The sequence below is a fragment of the Notolepis coatsorum genome (genome assembly GCF_963971535.1).
Source record: "Notolepis coatsorum genome assembly, chromosome: 3".
Lineage (NCBI taxonomy): Eukaryota > Metazoa > Chordata > Actinopteri > Aulopiformes > Paralepididae > Notolepis > Notolepis coatsorum.
Genome location: NC_140167.1, coordinates 13,098,881 through 13,115,402, shown reverse-complemented (window position 1 = coordinate 13,115,402; position 16,522 = coordinate 13,098,881). Strand labels below are relative to the sequence as shown.

General features: G+C 45.3%; 1 protein-coding gene across 1 annotated transcript in view; it reads right to left on the bottom strand.

Annotated features, from left to right (window-relative positions):
* Positions 1 to 1,089: 1,089 nt before the first annotated feature.
* The window catches only part of plek2 (pleckstrin 2), a 17,276-nt gene continuing 1,843 nt past the window's right edge, over positions 1,090 to 16,522 (bottom strand). The window contains exons 2-9 of the mRNA XM_084309544.1: positions 16,482 to 16,522; positions 14,892 to 15,085; positions 13,627 to 13,718; positions 12,900 to 13,087; positions 7,809 to 7,910; positions 6,629 to 6,712; positions 3,062 to 3,140; positions 1,090 to 1,485 (exon numbers count right to left, since the gene is read on the bottom strand). The exon at positions 16,482 to 16,522 is cut by the window's right edge and continues 124 nt beyond it. Of these exons, the coding sequence (XP_084165670.1) occupies positions 1,355 to 1,485; positions 3,062 to 3,140; positions 6,629 to 6,712; positions 7,809 to 7,910; positions 12,900 to 13,087; positions 13,627 to 13,718; positions 14,892 to 15,085; positions 16,482 to 16,522 (911 nt within the window). The 3' untranslated portion in view covers positions 1,090 to 1,354. The remainder of the gene's footprint in view (positions 1,486 to 3,061; positions 3,141 to 6,628; positions 6,713 to 7,808; positions 7,911 to 12,899; positions 13,088 to 13,626; positions 13,719 to 14,891; positions 15,086 to 16,481) is intronic.

Genomic DNA, 16,522 nt, shown 5'->3' with positions numbered 1-16,522 from the left:
TGGTCTGCGTTGTGTTGTTGTTAAATGCTTATGTCCCGAGGGGGAGTCGAACAGGGGAGCTCCCGCGCCGCGGGCGACGACACAGGCCGCTGCACTAAGAAGTGAATCCACTCCTATGTACCGTACCTATGCGTCTATTAACCCTGTTATGAGGAAGTGAGTTTAACTTACCAGCCCGTAATGCCACAGTCACTTGTCAACACCCCTGTTTCTGTGACTGTGGATATACTCACGGGCTTCCCAGTTACACATGTTTTTCCATTGGGTTTATCTCTTTTTCTGGAGGGGAAACCCTTGCGAGCACGGGGGAGAACATGCAAACTCCACAGAGAAAGGCCCGGGAGATACCCCACCTGGGTAACTGGCAACACTGCAACCTGGTCCCCAAGCGGGAATCGAACCCTGGACCTTCTAGCTGTGAGGCGACAGTGTTAACCACTACACCACCGTGCCAATAGTGTCAAATAGTGTCAATCTTGAGTGTTACACTAGTAGTGTAGCCATTTTAGCATGATAGGTAGTAGTATAAGTATAGTAGCATAGTAGTAAGGTACATAATAGAAAAAAAGACAGTAAGAAGGTTAGTTCTTTTGTTTTCTTTTAGATAGAATAAATCGAAGCACTACATGTATAGTAAATATGCATGTAACTCATAAAAACGTGTAAACGAATCGGCAGGCTCTGGGGATGTAAACAAAGTTCTCTCCGTAGTGCACCTTTAACCCTTTCACCGCCGCGCTGCCAAAACGGTTAACCCTTTCACTGCGACAATACACAGAAGGTTAACCCTTTTCACTGCCACACGACAACCGTCGGTCGTGTGATAGTAAAGGGTTAACCTTCTGTCGTGTGGCAGTGAAAGGGTTAACATCAGATTCCCACTCCGGGTAACGTGCTGCCAAAATAAACCAAGTCCCGTTGCCTCCCTGTTGCTGACGGTAGTTTACAGAGAGGGCGTGTCTCCCTCCAGAGGGGGCGTGTCTCCCTCCAGAGCTGCCTGTCCGCACTTGAACTTGGAACGAGTGACAAATCTCCCCTGAGCTCCTGTACCTGTCTGCACATGTATACTCTACTTTGGCTTCCGGAGTCAAACACCATTCATTTTGATACAGAAACACAGTTTAATAATAATAAAAACACTATGAAAAATACATGAAATAGATAGGGATTTTAATAAACATCGACACAAATGAGTTAATATTACATTTACAATACTATATCAATGACGTCAATGCCTGTTGGGATTCAAATGATGTACCTTTTTGAGACATGACTACATTCATGGAATGTATAAATCCAATCTTAGGTCCAAGACGGGTTCGATGGCGGACTAAACTAATTCAGAGATACGGCACTAATTAGTCTGCTCTCTGATGGCGTCTATCCAGGCCATCCGGTCCTTCTTGGTTGGAGCCTGGATGAAGTAGTGGACATCTGACTGGTTGATGATTTTGAACAGGTTGCCTTGGATGTTGCCCTTCACGCCTGCATGGGGGAAAGAGATGAGGTTATATAACACATGTGGTACGATATAAGGTTATATAACACATGGGGTACGATATAAGGTTATATAACACATGGGGTACGATATAAGGTTATATAACACATGGGGTATGATATAAGGTTATATAACACATGGGGTACGATATAAGGTTATATAACACATGGGGTATGATATAAGGTTATATAACACATGGGGTACGATATAAGGTTATATAACACATGGGGTACGATATAAGGTTATATAACACATGGGGTACGATATAAGGTTATATAACACATGGGGTACGATTGTCTTGAGAAGAACACTACAAGATATGTGACCCAGTTTAGTCCCAGTTAGTCTGTCCTTCAGGAATTTTAAAACACCAGGCAAGCATGAGCGTTAAAGTGCGTATCCACAATAAGTATAAATTGATGTTTCAAATGTGAATAGTTTTTAATTTGTTATTCTTTTGATAAGAATATAGGACAAGCATTATGCTTCAGTCTGGAATGATTGTGCATAAAGTATTGTGTGTGATGATTGAATAAAACTACTACTACTACTACTACTACTACTACTACTACTACTACTACTACTACTACTACTACTACTACTACTACTGTACTATTACTACTATTACTGTACTATTACTACTACTACTACTACTACTACTACTACTACTACTACTACTACTACTACTACTACTACTACTACTACTACTACTGTACTATTACTACTATTACTGCTGCTACTACTACTACTACTGTACTATTACTACTATTACTGCTACTACTACTACTACTGTACTATTACTACTATTACTGCTACTACTACTACTACTACTACTACTACTACTACTACTACTACTACTACTACTACTACTAAAATGGTTCATGGCTGCTAGCCATGTGTTTCTGGTGGGTCCTTACATGACAAGAGCATTAGTACATCTTAATAAATGTTGGTCCCAAGGGCCAGACCAAATTCCTTCATATCCCCCCCTGGCGGAAACAACGGTTTGCCAGCTGGCTCCATTCCACATCTCCGACATAGAGCTTGTGGATGGTTATCATGTTATCAGGACATATGAAGTACATCACGGCATACATACCTTATGCACACTGCACCTTATGTGTATACTGTATACTACTTCATCAGAGCATATATTTCGCATTTTTAGCATTTAGATTTTTTTAGATGATATATATTAGATTAGATTAGCATACTGCACTTTATGTGTATACTGTATACTTACTTCATCAGAGCATATATTTAGCATTTAGCATTTTTAGATTATATATATTAGTTATTAGATTATATATATTGTAACTATATTTATTGTAGGGCAAATATAACAGAGAGCATAGCATACATACCCTCATCTTCCACCTTGATTTAATTATATTGTTATATTGTTTACACTGCCTATTTTTATTCTATTTAAATTTGTACTTCTCCACTGTACTATAATTCTATGACCTGTATCATGTCTTCTATTACCTGTACCTCCCCTCCCCCCTCAATATAGGAATATCTTATCTCAGGAGGCTGAGGGTGAGACTGCGTGTGACTCACCTGAGGGAACCCCGTTGTCGTTCAGGGAAGAGACCAGACAGCCTCGGAGCGAGAAGCCGCCCACTGGGTTGATGTCATCCTGAGGGATGACACACAGGAAGTAGATCAGACAGAATACCAACAAACAAGTTATTAGCGGTCGCCACCTGGGAGAGGGGTTACGAATAATGAGTAATACAAGCTTTGAAGTGATTATTCACTAGGGCTTGGTGATGTGGCCAAAATATCACATCACAATATTTTTCTTAGTTTCGAGCTATTTTGTTTTCCAGTAAGGGCCTGTGTCCATAGCCGACGTTTTATGAGTTGTCAGCTCCTTTCTGTCATTAATTTCTATGCTGGAGAAGCGACAGGCGCGCTCCTCTTCCCAGCGACGCGCCTCGCGTTTATGAGCTCTGAGCGGCAGCGTTTTTGGCGGAGTGCTCCCAGCTCATAAAGTTGAAACTAGTTAAACTTTTGGAAAAGGAGCACGCTCATCAATGTAACTCATCGAGGAAGGGGCGGAGCCGCGGCTGGCGCGAGCCTCAGAAAAAACCGCTCAGGGCTTTTTTTTTCTTTTTTTTTTCAAAGCGGTCCGCCTTGAAAAAAAGGCTTTGAGTGGACACATAGCCTAAGGCTACCTATGTCAAACCCCGCCCTCTTTTGTTGATCCTCCAATCACAACTTGTTGTATAGTCATTCTACTATTTGGTACAACAACTAATAATAATAAAATAATAATAATAATACATTAGATTTATATAGCGCCTTTCACAGTGGACGGTAGGGTGTTGGCAGGTGGGTTTTGAGGACTGATTTAAAGGACGGTAGGGTGTTGGCAGGTGGGTTTTGAGGGCTGATTTAAAGGATGGTAGGGTGTTGGCAGGTGGGTTTTGAGGGCTGATTTAAAGGATGGTAGGGTGTTGGCAGGTGGGTTTTGAGGGCTGATTTAAAGGATGGTAGGGTGTTGGCAGGTGGGTTTTGAGGGCTGATTTAAAGGATGGTAGGGTGTTGGTAGGTGGGTTTTGAGGGCTGATTTAAAGGATGGTAGGGTGTTGGTAGGTGGGTTTTGAGGGCTGATTTAAAGGATGGTAGGGTGTTGGTAGGTGGGTTTTGAGGGCTGATTTAAAGGATGGTAGGGTGTTGGCAGGTGGGTTTTGAGGGCTGATTTAAAGGATGGTAGGGTGTTGGTAGGTGGGTTTTGAGGGCTGATTTAAAGGATGGTAGGGTGTTGGTAGGTGGGTTTTGAGGGCTGATTTAAAGGACGGTAGTGTGTTGGTGTTGTGGATGTGGCTGGGGAGGGCATTCCAGAGGGGGGGGGGCAGCCGCAGCAAAGGCCCTGTCGCCCCAGGTCCGGAACGTGGTCCTGATGGAATGTAATAGGTTGACGTCAGCAGACCTGAGGCGACAGGTAAGGGTGTGGCGGTGGAGGAGGTGAGAGAGGTGGGGGGCGGTGGGTTGTTGGGGGTTTTGAAGGTGATTAGAAGTATTTTGAAGTGTATCCTGTATTTGATCGGGAGCCAATGGAGGTCGTGGAGGTCAGGGGTGATGTGGTCAGAGCGGCGGGCGGAGGTCGTGGAGGTCAGGGGTGATGTGGTCAGAGCGGCGGGTGGAGGTCGTGGAGGACAGGGGTGATGTGGTCAGAGCGGCGGGTGGAGGTCGTGTAGGTCAGGGGTGATGTGGTCAGAGCGGCGGGTGGAGGTCGTGGAGGTCAGGGGTGATGTGGTCAGAGCGGCGGGTGGAGGTCGTGGAGGTCAGGGGTGATGTTGTCAGAGCGGCGGGTGGAGGTCGTGGAGGACAGGGGTGATGTGGTCAGAGCGGCGGGTGGAGGTCGTGTAGGTCAGGGGTGATGTGGTCAGAGCGGCGGGTGGAGGTCGTGGAGGTCAGGGGTGATGTGGTCAGAGCGGCGGGTGGAGGTCGTGGAGGTCAGGGGTGATGTGGTCAGAGCGGCAGGTGGAGGTCGTGGAGGTCAGGGGTGATGTGGTCAGAGCGGCGGGTGGAGGTCGTGGAGGTCAGGGGTGATGTGGTCAGAGCGGCGGGTGGAGGTGAGCATGCGGGTAGCAGAGTTTTGGACATATTGACTGGCATATTTGGACAGTTTATACTGAACTTGGTAAATCTGAGTTTAACTTCTGTGCTCCTGAATTGTGGAAAGTCCTGCAGGGGACATTGAAATGAGGACCCATGTGTTGATTTAAAGCACTAGTGTGATTTAGAGCACTGGTGAGTGTTTGAGTGTTTTAAAGCATTCTAGTTTTCTATTTATTAGTACACTGCTATTTGTAGTTTAAGTAAAAAGTTTTACTTTTATATGAAAATGCTTTTTTCCGTTATGCTCCTGAGAGTGTGCTAGATAGATAAAAATAGATAAAGTATAAAATAGAAAGTCAAGTACGTAAACAAAGTGTAAACAAAAGTGTTCAATATACATATATACAATATACAATACAGAGTAGAACAAATTTGTAACTGAGTTACAATACAATACAGTATAAAGTACAATGCAGAAATGGGATGAGGTACAACTTAGGATAAGGTGCAATGAGGTATGAATTGTAGTGCAAATCTCTTTACCAATAGATATAAAGTGTGTTAAAGTGTCTAAAGTGGGTAAAGTGGGTGCTACAGTGAGTTGTTTATTTAAAGTGAGTGTGTACGTGTGGATGTGTGTGCTGTGAGTGTATTTGAAGGTTTGTTACATAGTGTTGTACATTATCGTTGAGCATCCTGATGGCCTGGGGATAGAAGTTCCTTCTGAGTCTCTCTGTGCTTGCCATGAGACTCCGGTATCGCTTGCCTGACCGCAGCAGTTCAAAGAAGACGTTGTATTATCCTCTTCTTTGTACTTTGTAATATGTATTGATGATGACTATATGATTGTAATTACTTGATGACATTGAAAATGAGGGCTTCCTTCCCCTCAATGTAATTTTACATTAACATTTAGTAATTTAGCTGATGCTTTTACCCAAAGTGATTTACAAGTTCTGTACAACAAGTCAGCAGGAAGGGTACAACTCTGGCAGCTAAGGGTCGGTGGCGTTGCTCGTCTAGCAGTGTCCAACTTGAGTGTTACACTCTGAGTGCATAGTAGCATAGACCCATTTGCATGATAGGTAGTAGTATAAGTATAGTAGCATAGTAGTAAGTTACATAATAGTAAATGGGCGACAGTGGCTTAGGAGGTAGAGCAGTCATCTGGTAATCCGGAGGTTCCCGGTTCGATTCCCGGGCAGCGTGTCAAAGTGTCCTTGAGCAAGATATTTAACCCCTAACTGCTCCCGATGAGCAGGTTGGCACCTCGCATGGTTGCCTCCGCCGTGAATGTGTGAGTGAATGGGTAAAATGTGAGCAACAAATTGTAAAGCGCATTGGATAAATGCAGCCATTTACATAATAGTAAAAATACAGTAATTATTTTAGACTTAATTTCAAGTGTAAATAAAGATTGAATGAATGAATGCACGAATGAATGAATGAATGAATGAATGAATGAATGAATGAATGAATGAATGAATGAATGAATGAATGAATGAATGAATGCCTTAATATTCTGTGTAGGACCCCCCAGCCCTACTTTGCACATACCTTGCTAGGATCGTAGTAGTGTAGGAAAGCAGGCTCTGATCGCAGCACGAACAGTCGCACCTTCCAGTTCTTCCTCTTGTGGCCCTGTGTTTGGAGAAGAGCCATGTGTTGTGTTGAGACGTGTTCAAGCCAATAGCAAGTGAACGTGCTTTCAAAGAAACGTGTGAGGAAAGCTGAGGCATCAAGAGCCGAGTACGAGAATGGCACGACTGGCACGACAAGAATGGTGTGTTAAAAAAGGAATCTCTTAAAGGAACACGCCAACTTTTTGGGAAATATGTTCCAGTAGAATGCTATCTGGCTGCACGTTAGCCTAGCTTAGCACAATGAATGTAAGAGGACAGCGCCGGTTAGGCTTCGGGAGAGGTGTTAGTTGGACAATGCCTAGGCTAACCGGTCATATCTACTTCCATTCATTGTGCTAAGCTAGGCTAACGTGCAGCCAGATAGCTTTCTACTGAACGCACAGTGAGGAAACTGGTATCTATCCTCTTGTCTCTCTCTGGAGAAGACGGTAAGCTAATTTCCCAAAATGTCGGCGTGTTCCTTTAAATGTGGGTCCAGAGTTAAAGGATTTGGAAACCATTTACATTAACCGGACGCTCGTAACATATTCATCATTGCTCATCTATTCATGTATTCTGCTTATGAAATATTATATGTTCATAATCATAACCCATAGGTCAGTGGTGTAGTCGAAGGTATAATGCATTGCAGATATACTGTGTATACCTAGAGTACCTCTTTCTCTAGCCATGTATACCCACCTATCATCATAACTATCATTAAAAGAAGGGAGAGTCACAGTATATTCACCTCCCAGCAGCTTGTCGTGGAATTATGTGTTATTAATGTGTTATTATACTGTTATTATTACACAAGCAAAATGTATTAATAGATATTATAAATGTGTTATTATACTATTACATAAACACTAATAACTAACAAATTAATAGATGAGTTATGAATGTCCAATGAATGTAAATCGTTACCAAGAATTTTAACAAGCTTTGATTTCACTAGTAAACAGGTGGGGAGGATAAATAGTGCACAAAGAAGAAAGTGTATAAAAGACAATGGAACTCAGTATTGGCTACACAACGTGCAGCTAGACAGCAAGGTGACATGTTTCAACCATAAAGCTTTTGTTTTCCACCACATGCAGTAAGTGAGCTCATACCTGTTTAAGCAGATATCCCCTCCTCATGACCTTCCCACTCAGCTCCACTGCTGACAGAGACGTCTCAGACTTCACACTCCCTCTCTTCTTAAAGCTCTCCGCCTGCGAGGAAACCAGAAACGGATCATAGTCATTCAAAAGCTAAGCAGCGGTTCGCCAAAAAGGTGAGCTTTTCAGGGATGGTCTCCCTCTCAGCTTTCCTGCTGTCTCACAGTCTCAATGAAGAACCGTCTCTCCTGTGTCTCCTCTACTCTGTCTCCCTCTCAGCCTTCCTACTGTCTCAGTAAAGAACCTTCTCCCCTGTGTCTCTCTCTCAGCCTTCCTACTGTCTCACAGTCTCAATAAAGAACCTTCTCTCCTGTGTCTCTCTCTCAGCCTTCCTACTGTCTCACAGTCTCAATAAAGAACCTTCTCCCCTGTGTCTCCCTCTCAGCCTTCCTGCTGTCTCGATAAAGAACCTTCTCTCCTGTGTCTCCCCTACTCTGTCTCCCTCTCAGTCTTCCTGCTGTCTCGATAAAGAACCTTCTCTCCTGTGTCTCCCCTACTCTGTCTCCCTCTCAGCCTTCCTACTGTCTCGATACAGAACCTTCTCTCCTGTGTCTCCTCTACTCTGTCTCCCTCTCAGCCTTCCTACTGTCTCGATAAAGAACCTTCTCTCCTGTTTCTCCCCTACTCTGTCTCCCTCTCAGCCTTCCTACGGTCTCAATAAAGAACCGTCTCTCCTGTGTCTCCCCTACTCTGTCTCCCTCTCAGCCTTCCTGCTGTCTCAGTAAAGAACCGTCTCTCCTGTGTCTCCCCTACTCTGTCTCCCTCTCAGCCTTCCTGCTGTCTCGATAAAGAACCGTCTCTCCTGTGTCTCCCCTACTCTGTCTCCCTCTCAGACTTCCTGCTGTCTCGATAAAGAACCTTCTCTCCTGTGTCTCCACTACTCTGTCTCCCTCTCAGACTTCCTGCTGTCTCAATAAAGAACCTTCTCTCCTGTGTCTCCCCTACTCTGTCTCCCTCTCAGCCTTTCTGCTGTCTCGATAAAGAACCTTCTCTCCTGTGTCTCCACTACTCTGTCTCCCTCTCAGACTTCCTGCTGTCTCAATAAAGAACCTTCTCTCCTGTGTCTCCCCTACTCTGTCTCCCTCTCAGCCTTCCTGCTGTCTCGATACAGAACCTTCTCTCCTGTGTCTCCTCTACTCTGTCTCCCTCTCAGCCTTCCTGCTGTCTCGATACAGAACCTTCTCTCCTGTGTCTCCCCTACTCTGTCTCCCTCTCAGCCTTCCTACTGTCTCGATACAGAACCTTCTCTCATGTGTCTCCCCTACTCTGTCTCCCTCTCAGCCTTCCTACTGTCTCGATAAAGAACCGTCTCTCCTGTGTCTCCACTACTCTGTCTCCCTCTCAGCCTTCCTACTGTCTCAATAAAGAACCTTCTCCTGTGTCTCCACTACTCTGTCTCCCTCTCAGCCTTCCTACTGTCTCGATAAAGAACCTTCTCCCCTGTGTCTCCCTCTCAGCCTTCCTGCTGTCTCGATAAAGAACCGTCTCTCCTGTGTCTCCCTCTCAGCCTTCCTGCTGTCTCGATAAAGAACCGTCTCGATAGAGAACTCCTCTACTCTGTCTCCCTCTCAGCCTTCCTGCTGTCTCAGTAAAGAACCTTCTCTCCTGTGTCTCGCCTACTCTGTCTCCCTCTCAGCCTTCCTGCTGTCTCGATAAAGAACCGTCTCTCCTGTGTCTCCCCTACTCTGTCTCCCTCTCAGCCTTCCTACTGTCTCAATAAAGAACCTTCTCTCCTGTGTCTCCCCTACTCTGTCTCCCTCTCAGCCTTCCTGCTGTCACAATAAAGAACCTTCTCTCCTGTGTCTCCTCTACTCTGTCTCCCTCTCAGCCTTCCTACTGTCTCGATAAAGAACCGTCTCTCCTGTGTCTCCTCTACTCTGTCTCCCTCTCAGCCTTCCTACCGTCTCAGTAAAGAACCTTCTCTCCTGTGTCTCCTCTACTCTGTCTCCCTCTCAGCCTTCCTGCTGTCTCAATAAAGAACCTTCTCCCCTGTGTCTCCCCTACACTGTCTCCCTCTCAGCCTTCCTGCTGTCACAATAAAGAACCGTCTCTCCTGTGTCTCCCCTACTCTGTCTCCCTCTCAGCCTTCCTGCTGTCTCGATAAAGAACCTTCTCTCCTGTGTCTCCTCTACTCTGTCTCCCTCTCAGCCTTCCTACTGTCTCAGTAAAGAACCCTCTCTCCTGTGTCTCCCCTACTCTGTCTCCCTCTCAGCCTTCCTACTGTCTCGATAAAGAACCCTCTCTCCTGTGTCTCCACTACTCTGTCTCCCTCTCAGCCTTCCTGTTGTCTCGATAAAGAACCTTCTCTCCTGTGTCTCCACTACTCTGTCTCCCTCTCAGCCTTCCTACTGTCTCAATAAAGAACCTTCTCTCCTGTGTCTCCTCTACTCTGTCTCCCTCTCAGCCTTCCTACTGTCTCAATAAAGAACCTTATCTCCTGTGTCTCTCCTACTCTGTCTCCCTCTCAGCCTTCCTGCTGTCTCGATAAAGAACCTTCTCTCCTGTGTCTCCCCTACTCTGTCTCCCTCTCAGCCTTCCTGCTGTCTCGATAAAGAACCTTCTCTCCTGTGTCTCCCCTACTCTGTCTCCCTCTCAGCCTTCCTACTGTCTCAATAAAGAACCTTCTCTCCTGTGTCTCCTCTACTCTGTCTCCCTCTCAGCCTTCCTACTGTCTCGATAAAGAACCTTCTCTCCTGTGTCTCCACTACTCTGTCTCCCTCTCAGCCTTCCTGCTGTCTCTATAAAGAACCTTCTCTCCTGTGTCTCCCCTACTCTGTTTCCCTCTCAGCCTTCCTACTGTCTCAATAAAGAACCTCCTGTGTCTCCTCTACTCTGTCTCCCTCTCAGCCTTCCTGCTGTCTCAATAAAGAACCTTCTCCTGTGTCTCCTCTACTCTGTCTACCCCTCAGCCTTCCTGCTGTCTTAATGAAGAACCGTCTCTCCTGTGTCTCCTCTACTCTGTCTCCCTCTCAGCCTTCCTGTTGTCTCGATAAAGAACCTTCTCTCCTGTGTCTCCACTACTCTGTCTCCCTCTCAGCCTTCCTACTGTCTCAATAAAGAACCTTCTCTCCTGTGTCTCCTCTACTCTGTCTCCCTCTCAGCCTTCCTACTGTCTCAATAAAGAACCTTCTCTCCTGTGTCTCCACTACTCTGTCTCTCTCTCAGCCTTCCTGCTGTCTCAATAAAGAACCTTCTCTCTTGTGTCTCCCCTACTCTGTCTCCCTCTCAGCCTTCCTGCTGTCTCGATAAAGAACCTTCTCTCCTGTGTCTCCCCTACTCTGTCTCCCTCTCAGCCTTCCTGCTGTCTCGATAAAGAACCTTCTCTCCTGTGTCTCCTCTACTCTGTCTCCCTCTCAGCCTTCCTACTGTCTCAATAAAGAACCTTCTCTCCTGTGTCTCCTCTACTCTGTCTCCCTCTCAGCCTTCCTGCAGTCTCGATAAAGAACCTTCTCTCCTGTGTCTCCACTACTCTGTCTCCCTCTCAGCCTTCCTGCTGTCTCAATAAATAACCGTCTCTCCTGTGTCTCCCCTACTCTGTCTCCCTCTCAGCCTTCCTGCTGTCTCGATAAAGAACCGTCTCTCCTGTGTCTCCCCTACTCTGTCTCCCTCTCAGCCTTCCTACTGTCTCGATAAAGAACCTTCTCTCCTGTGTCTCCTCTACTCTGTCTCCCTCTCAGCCTTCCTACTGTCTCGATACAGAACCTTCTCTCCTGTGTCTCCACTACTCTGTCTCCCTCTCAGCCTTCCTACTGTCTCGATAAAGAACCGTCTCTCCTGTGTCTCCCCTACTCTGTCTCCCTCTCAGCCTTCCTGCTGTCTCAATAAAGAACAGTCTCTCCTGTGTCTCCCCCTACTCTGTCTCCCTCTCAGCCTTCCTGCTGTCTCAATAAAGAACCGTCTCTCCTGTGTCTCCTCTACTCTGTCTCCCTCTCTCAGCCTTCCTGCTGTCTCAATAAAGAACCTTCTCTCCTGTGTCTCCCCTACTCTGTCTCCCTCTCAGCCTTCCTGCTGTCTCAATAAAATAACCTTCTCTCCTGTGTCTCCTCTACTCTGTCTCTCTCTCTCAGCCTTCCTGCTGTCTCAATAAAGAACCTTCTCTCCTGTGTCTCCCCTACTCTGTCTCCCTCTCAGCCTTCCTGCTGTCTCAATAAAGAACCTTCTCCCCTGTGTCTCCTCTACTCTGTCTCTCTCTCTCAGCCTTCCTGCTGTCTCAATAAAAGAACCTTCTCTCCTGTGTCTCCTCTACTCTGTCTCCCTCTCAGCCTTCCTACTGTCTCGATACAGAACCTTCTCTCCTGTGTCTCCTCTACTCTGTCTCCCTCTCAGCCTTCCTACTGTCTCGATAAAGAACCTTCTCTCCTGTGTCTCCCCTACTCTGTCTCCCTCTCAGCCTTCCTACTGTCTCGATAAAGACAAAAGCACTAAGAGGAGTGGACTAGGGCTGCAACGATTAGTCGACATAATCGACGATGTCGATTATAAAAAATCGTCGACGAGGAATTGTTGCGTCGATTAGTCGTTTAAAAAATATATATATATTATTATTATTATTATTATTATTATTATTATTATTAAAAAAAAATTGCACTACCTATCTTTGTGAAAGTGGCTTCTCAGCTCTGGTCCAGCCAGCTGAAGACTTCTTAGCTTAACATAACAGACCGACAGTAAGTTTGGGGGAACTAATGGGATAACTGGGGATGTTGTTTGCTCCTGACAAGAGTCTCAAAGTCTGGGGTGATGGTAGACAAAGCAACTCTGAGGTCATGCTCAATGTCCAATCTGTTCCTCTGCTCCGTCTTCAGCTGGACCAGAGCTGAGAAGCCACTTTCACAAAGATAGGTAGTGCAACAAAAAAAAATTATAAAAAGAAAATATATATATATATTTTTTTAATATAATTTTTTTCGATTAGTCGACTAATCAAAAAAATAATCAACAGATTAGTCGACTACCAAAATAGTCATTAGTTGCAGCCCTAGAGCGGACTCCCCACTAATAGAGGCTAATGCAGTACAGCATGCGGGCCACCAGGACACTCACAAAGCTATACAGTGCAGTGGAGTCATCCAGGAACTGCTGGCTGAGGCCTGCGGTGCGGAGCGCCTCGATGCTCTTCAGGCCCACGGGCCGCAGGAAGCCTTCCTCCATCAGGGCCGCGGTCAGAGTCACTGCCTCCACGCGGGTCAGAACCAGCTGCATGAACACCAGCCAGTCGACCACTGCTGAGCCTAGAGGCACACACACACACACACACACACACACACACACACACACACACACACACACACACACACACACACACACACACACACACACACACACACACATACACATACATACACACGTATACACACACACACATATACGCACACATATACACACACACACACACACAGCATACATACATACATACGCACGCACACACGCACACACACACACACACACACACACACACACACACACACACACACACACACACACACACACACACACACATACATGCACATACAGGGTGGGTTGCAACACAATAAAGTCAAATTAAAGGAGAAATGAACTGATATCTATTTGTCAGTGTTATTCTTTTGTTTACTCACGTACAGTAAGTACAACTCTACCTGTATAAACGTCACAAAAATGGCAATTCTACAACCAAGTATCGGCTATATAAACGTTTTTTTCTTTTTGATCGGACCAATACACAGATGGTGTGTCCTGGTGATGTGTGGTGCTATGCGTCAGTGAGAGCTTCAACCAGGCAGGCGCTCACCTGAGAAGCAGTTGCTGAAGGTGCTGCCTTGCTCCACATGGCTGGTGAGCTTGATGCCGCTGTGGTTGTCGTACATGGAGTCGACCACCTGACTGGGAGAGAGAGAGAGAGAGAGAGAGAGAGGGAGAGAGACATAGACAGGTGTGTGAGGAGGGGGCGGGTGTTAGGTAGAGACGGACAGACAGGACAGAAAGGACAGAGGGGCCGACAGACGGACAGGATAATTGGATAATTGGATAATTAGATAATGGATAAAAACACAGTAATTACAGATCTACAGTCTCATCTCATCAGAAAACGTAAAAGAAAAAAAACATACTAATCTCGACCACAGGAAAAAAGCTACATAATGTACGTTATGTTATTGTATACGTAATCTGTTTAATTTTCGTATCGGCGAAAGTAAAAAAAAAAAAATGATAATAACAGCGCGGAATAGCTCAACCTGGAGCTGAACTAACAATGCTTGTGGTGGCGGGGGCGGGTGGGGGGTGTTCTCACCACTAGACCAAGCCACCCACCCTGATACAAACACAGCAATACTAGTTGACTGTATGAGTTTTCAGGTTAGGTGTTATTGTACTTATTTTTAGGGTGTCCTGTCTAGTGTACATGTCCATTCGTGTTTTTGTGCCTTTTATGTTCCATGTATGGACCACAATGGAAACAAGCCTTGGCTTTATTGTGTTTTATCAATTTTTTTTTTATCTACTTTTTCTCCCATTTTCTATTTTTCTCCCATCCCAATTTCGTATCGTCCAATTCTACCCTCCCCTGTCTCGAACGTTGTTAGGCCATGCCTCCCACAAGCCGGCTGCAATGTGGACGAAGCCTTACATCACGTGTCCCCTCCGGTACTCGAGGAAGCAGCAGTCGCATCTTTTCACCTGCACAGCGCGATCTCTCAGCGGCGGGGGTCTGCGTGGGAGGGACACGCCGCCCTTGTTGCTTCCTGATTCTGCTGCGCAGGCGCACCAACCGACCTGTAGGAGTCGCTGTCCACAACGTCCGATCCCCACCCATCAGCTTCCCACCCCCTAACACTGCCAAATGTATTAGTACGAACGACCAGCCAAGCTGATAGCAATGCGGAGAGCTGGGCTCGAACCCAGCGTCTCCTGCATTGGTGGTGAGCGCCTTGCCCACTGCACCACCTAGCCGCCCGTTTTATCCATTTTTGACCAGCGTGTTGACACTGTTATTGTTTGTTAAGTGGGATCAGGCTGGGACAGTGTGCTGTGTGTTGCAGTATAGGAGAGGCTTACCTCAGGTTGATATTGTGTAAGTTGTTGACTGACGGGGTGCCGGTGGGTTCCGGCTGACCGCTCGACTGACCGTCGGCCTCTCTGAGGGTCTCCGCGGCAGCCGTGATGTCGGCGGCCCACTCGTCTCGTTCCTCCCGAGAACACGCCTCCAGGAAGTGCTCCACGGAGCCGCTCGTCTGCAGCTTCAAGACCAGCTGGGACACGAGGAGAGATCGTAAATTATGGAATGATGTAGGGAGTGACAAGCATAGATATATATAAAGATACCGCGTAGTTCACCGGCGGCCATCTTGCTACGGTGCTAGGTGAGTTATCTGAACAAACAAAAATACTCTTAACTCGCTGAAATCTTGACAGGTTTACAGGTTTGGTTTATTACAAACGTTATTAACGTGGCTATGATTCTTGCTTGGAAGAATTTTTATAAAAAAAAAAAAAAAAAATGTCATATGAAAGTCCATTATAAGTATGCAGTATGATAACTACATCTCTGATGTTTTTAACAAACCAAACGGTTGAAAATTTAGCAAGTTATGGTTATTTCAATAGTACATGCACTATACACATTCATGTTATGAGTGGGCGTGCTACCCTGTAGCAAGATGGCCGCCATGTGACAACGCCGGTCTCCGTTGGCCAGCAGAGCGGGTGAGTCATCTAGCCTTTATATATCTATGGTGAGAAGGGCTTCGCAAGTTCCTCACAAGATGAATGACGTAGCTAATTGTTCTTTTAAACTCAGACACCAAAGAGAACATTATCCCGGGGCCATGAATTATCTGAACACTTTTAATGGGTCTGAACAGCTCACCGACACTCCCATATCAGCGAGGCCACACCTTCAAAGAACTGCTCCCATCAATAAAATGTCAACAAAGGGAGGTTTAAATTATATTTTCAATAATAATGCTGTATATACCATATATATAGAGAGATTTATTCTTACCGTATATATATCTATCCACATCTGTCTGTACATACCTGCATATAATCCTTTTTACATGTCTGTAGATACAATATTTATAGCTGTACATATCTCTTACCTACTCTTACTAGTTACACTGCTGACCAGTATGACTTTATACCTGTATCACTGTACATATTAATACTACAACTCTGTACATACATCTGATTAGCACTATTACTCAGTAGTACTCATTATGTTTCATACCCAGATTTATCACCTGTAGATTGTATAGGCTATATTACTATTGCACTTCACTGTTACATTTGCACTCTGGTTGGATGCCAAGGTTCTTCTCGTTGTACTGTACTTGTGCTGTAAATGACAATACATTTGAATATAATCTAAATATCGAATCTAAAGTGAAGTCGTATAGATAGCGCTTGTGAAATTATACTACATTAGCAAATTTTTTATGGTATATACATCATTTGATTATCAATTTACCTTTGACAACACAGATTCCATGAAAGAAATTATAATAAATGTTTAACTTATTTGAACCCTTATTTTGAACTTGACACACACGTGACACACTTTGAATGTATACTTCATCAATCAACATCAACATCATTGATTTCACGCTTTTTTAAGTTCATATTGAAAGCAGTGGGGAAACGACTCACCGGACGGTTCTCGTGCTCCAGGAAGGGACAGGTGATGACAC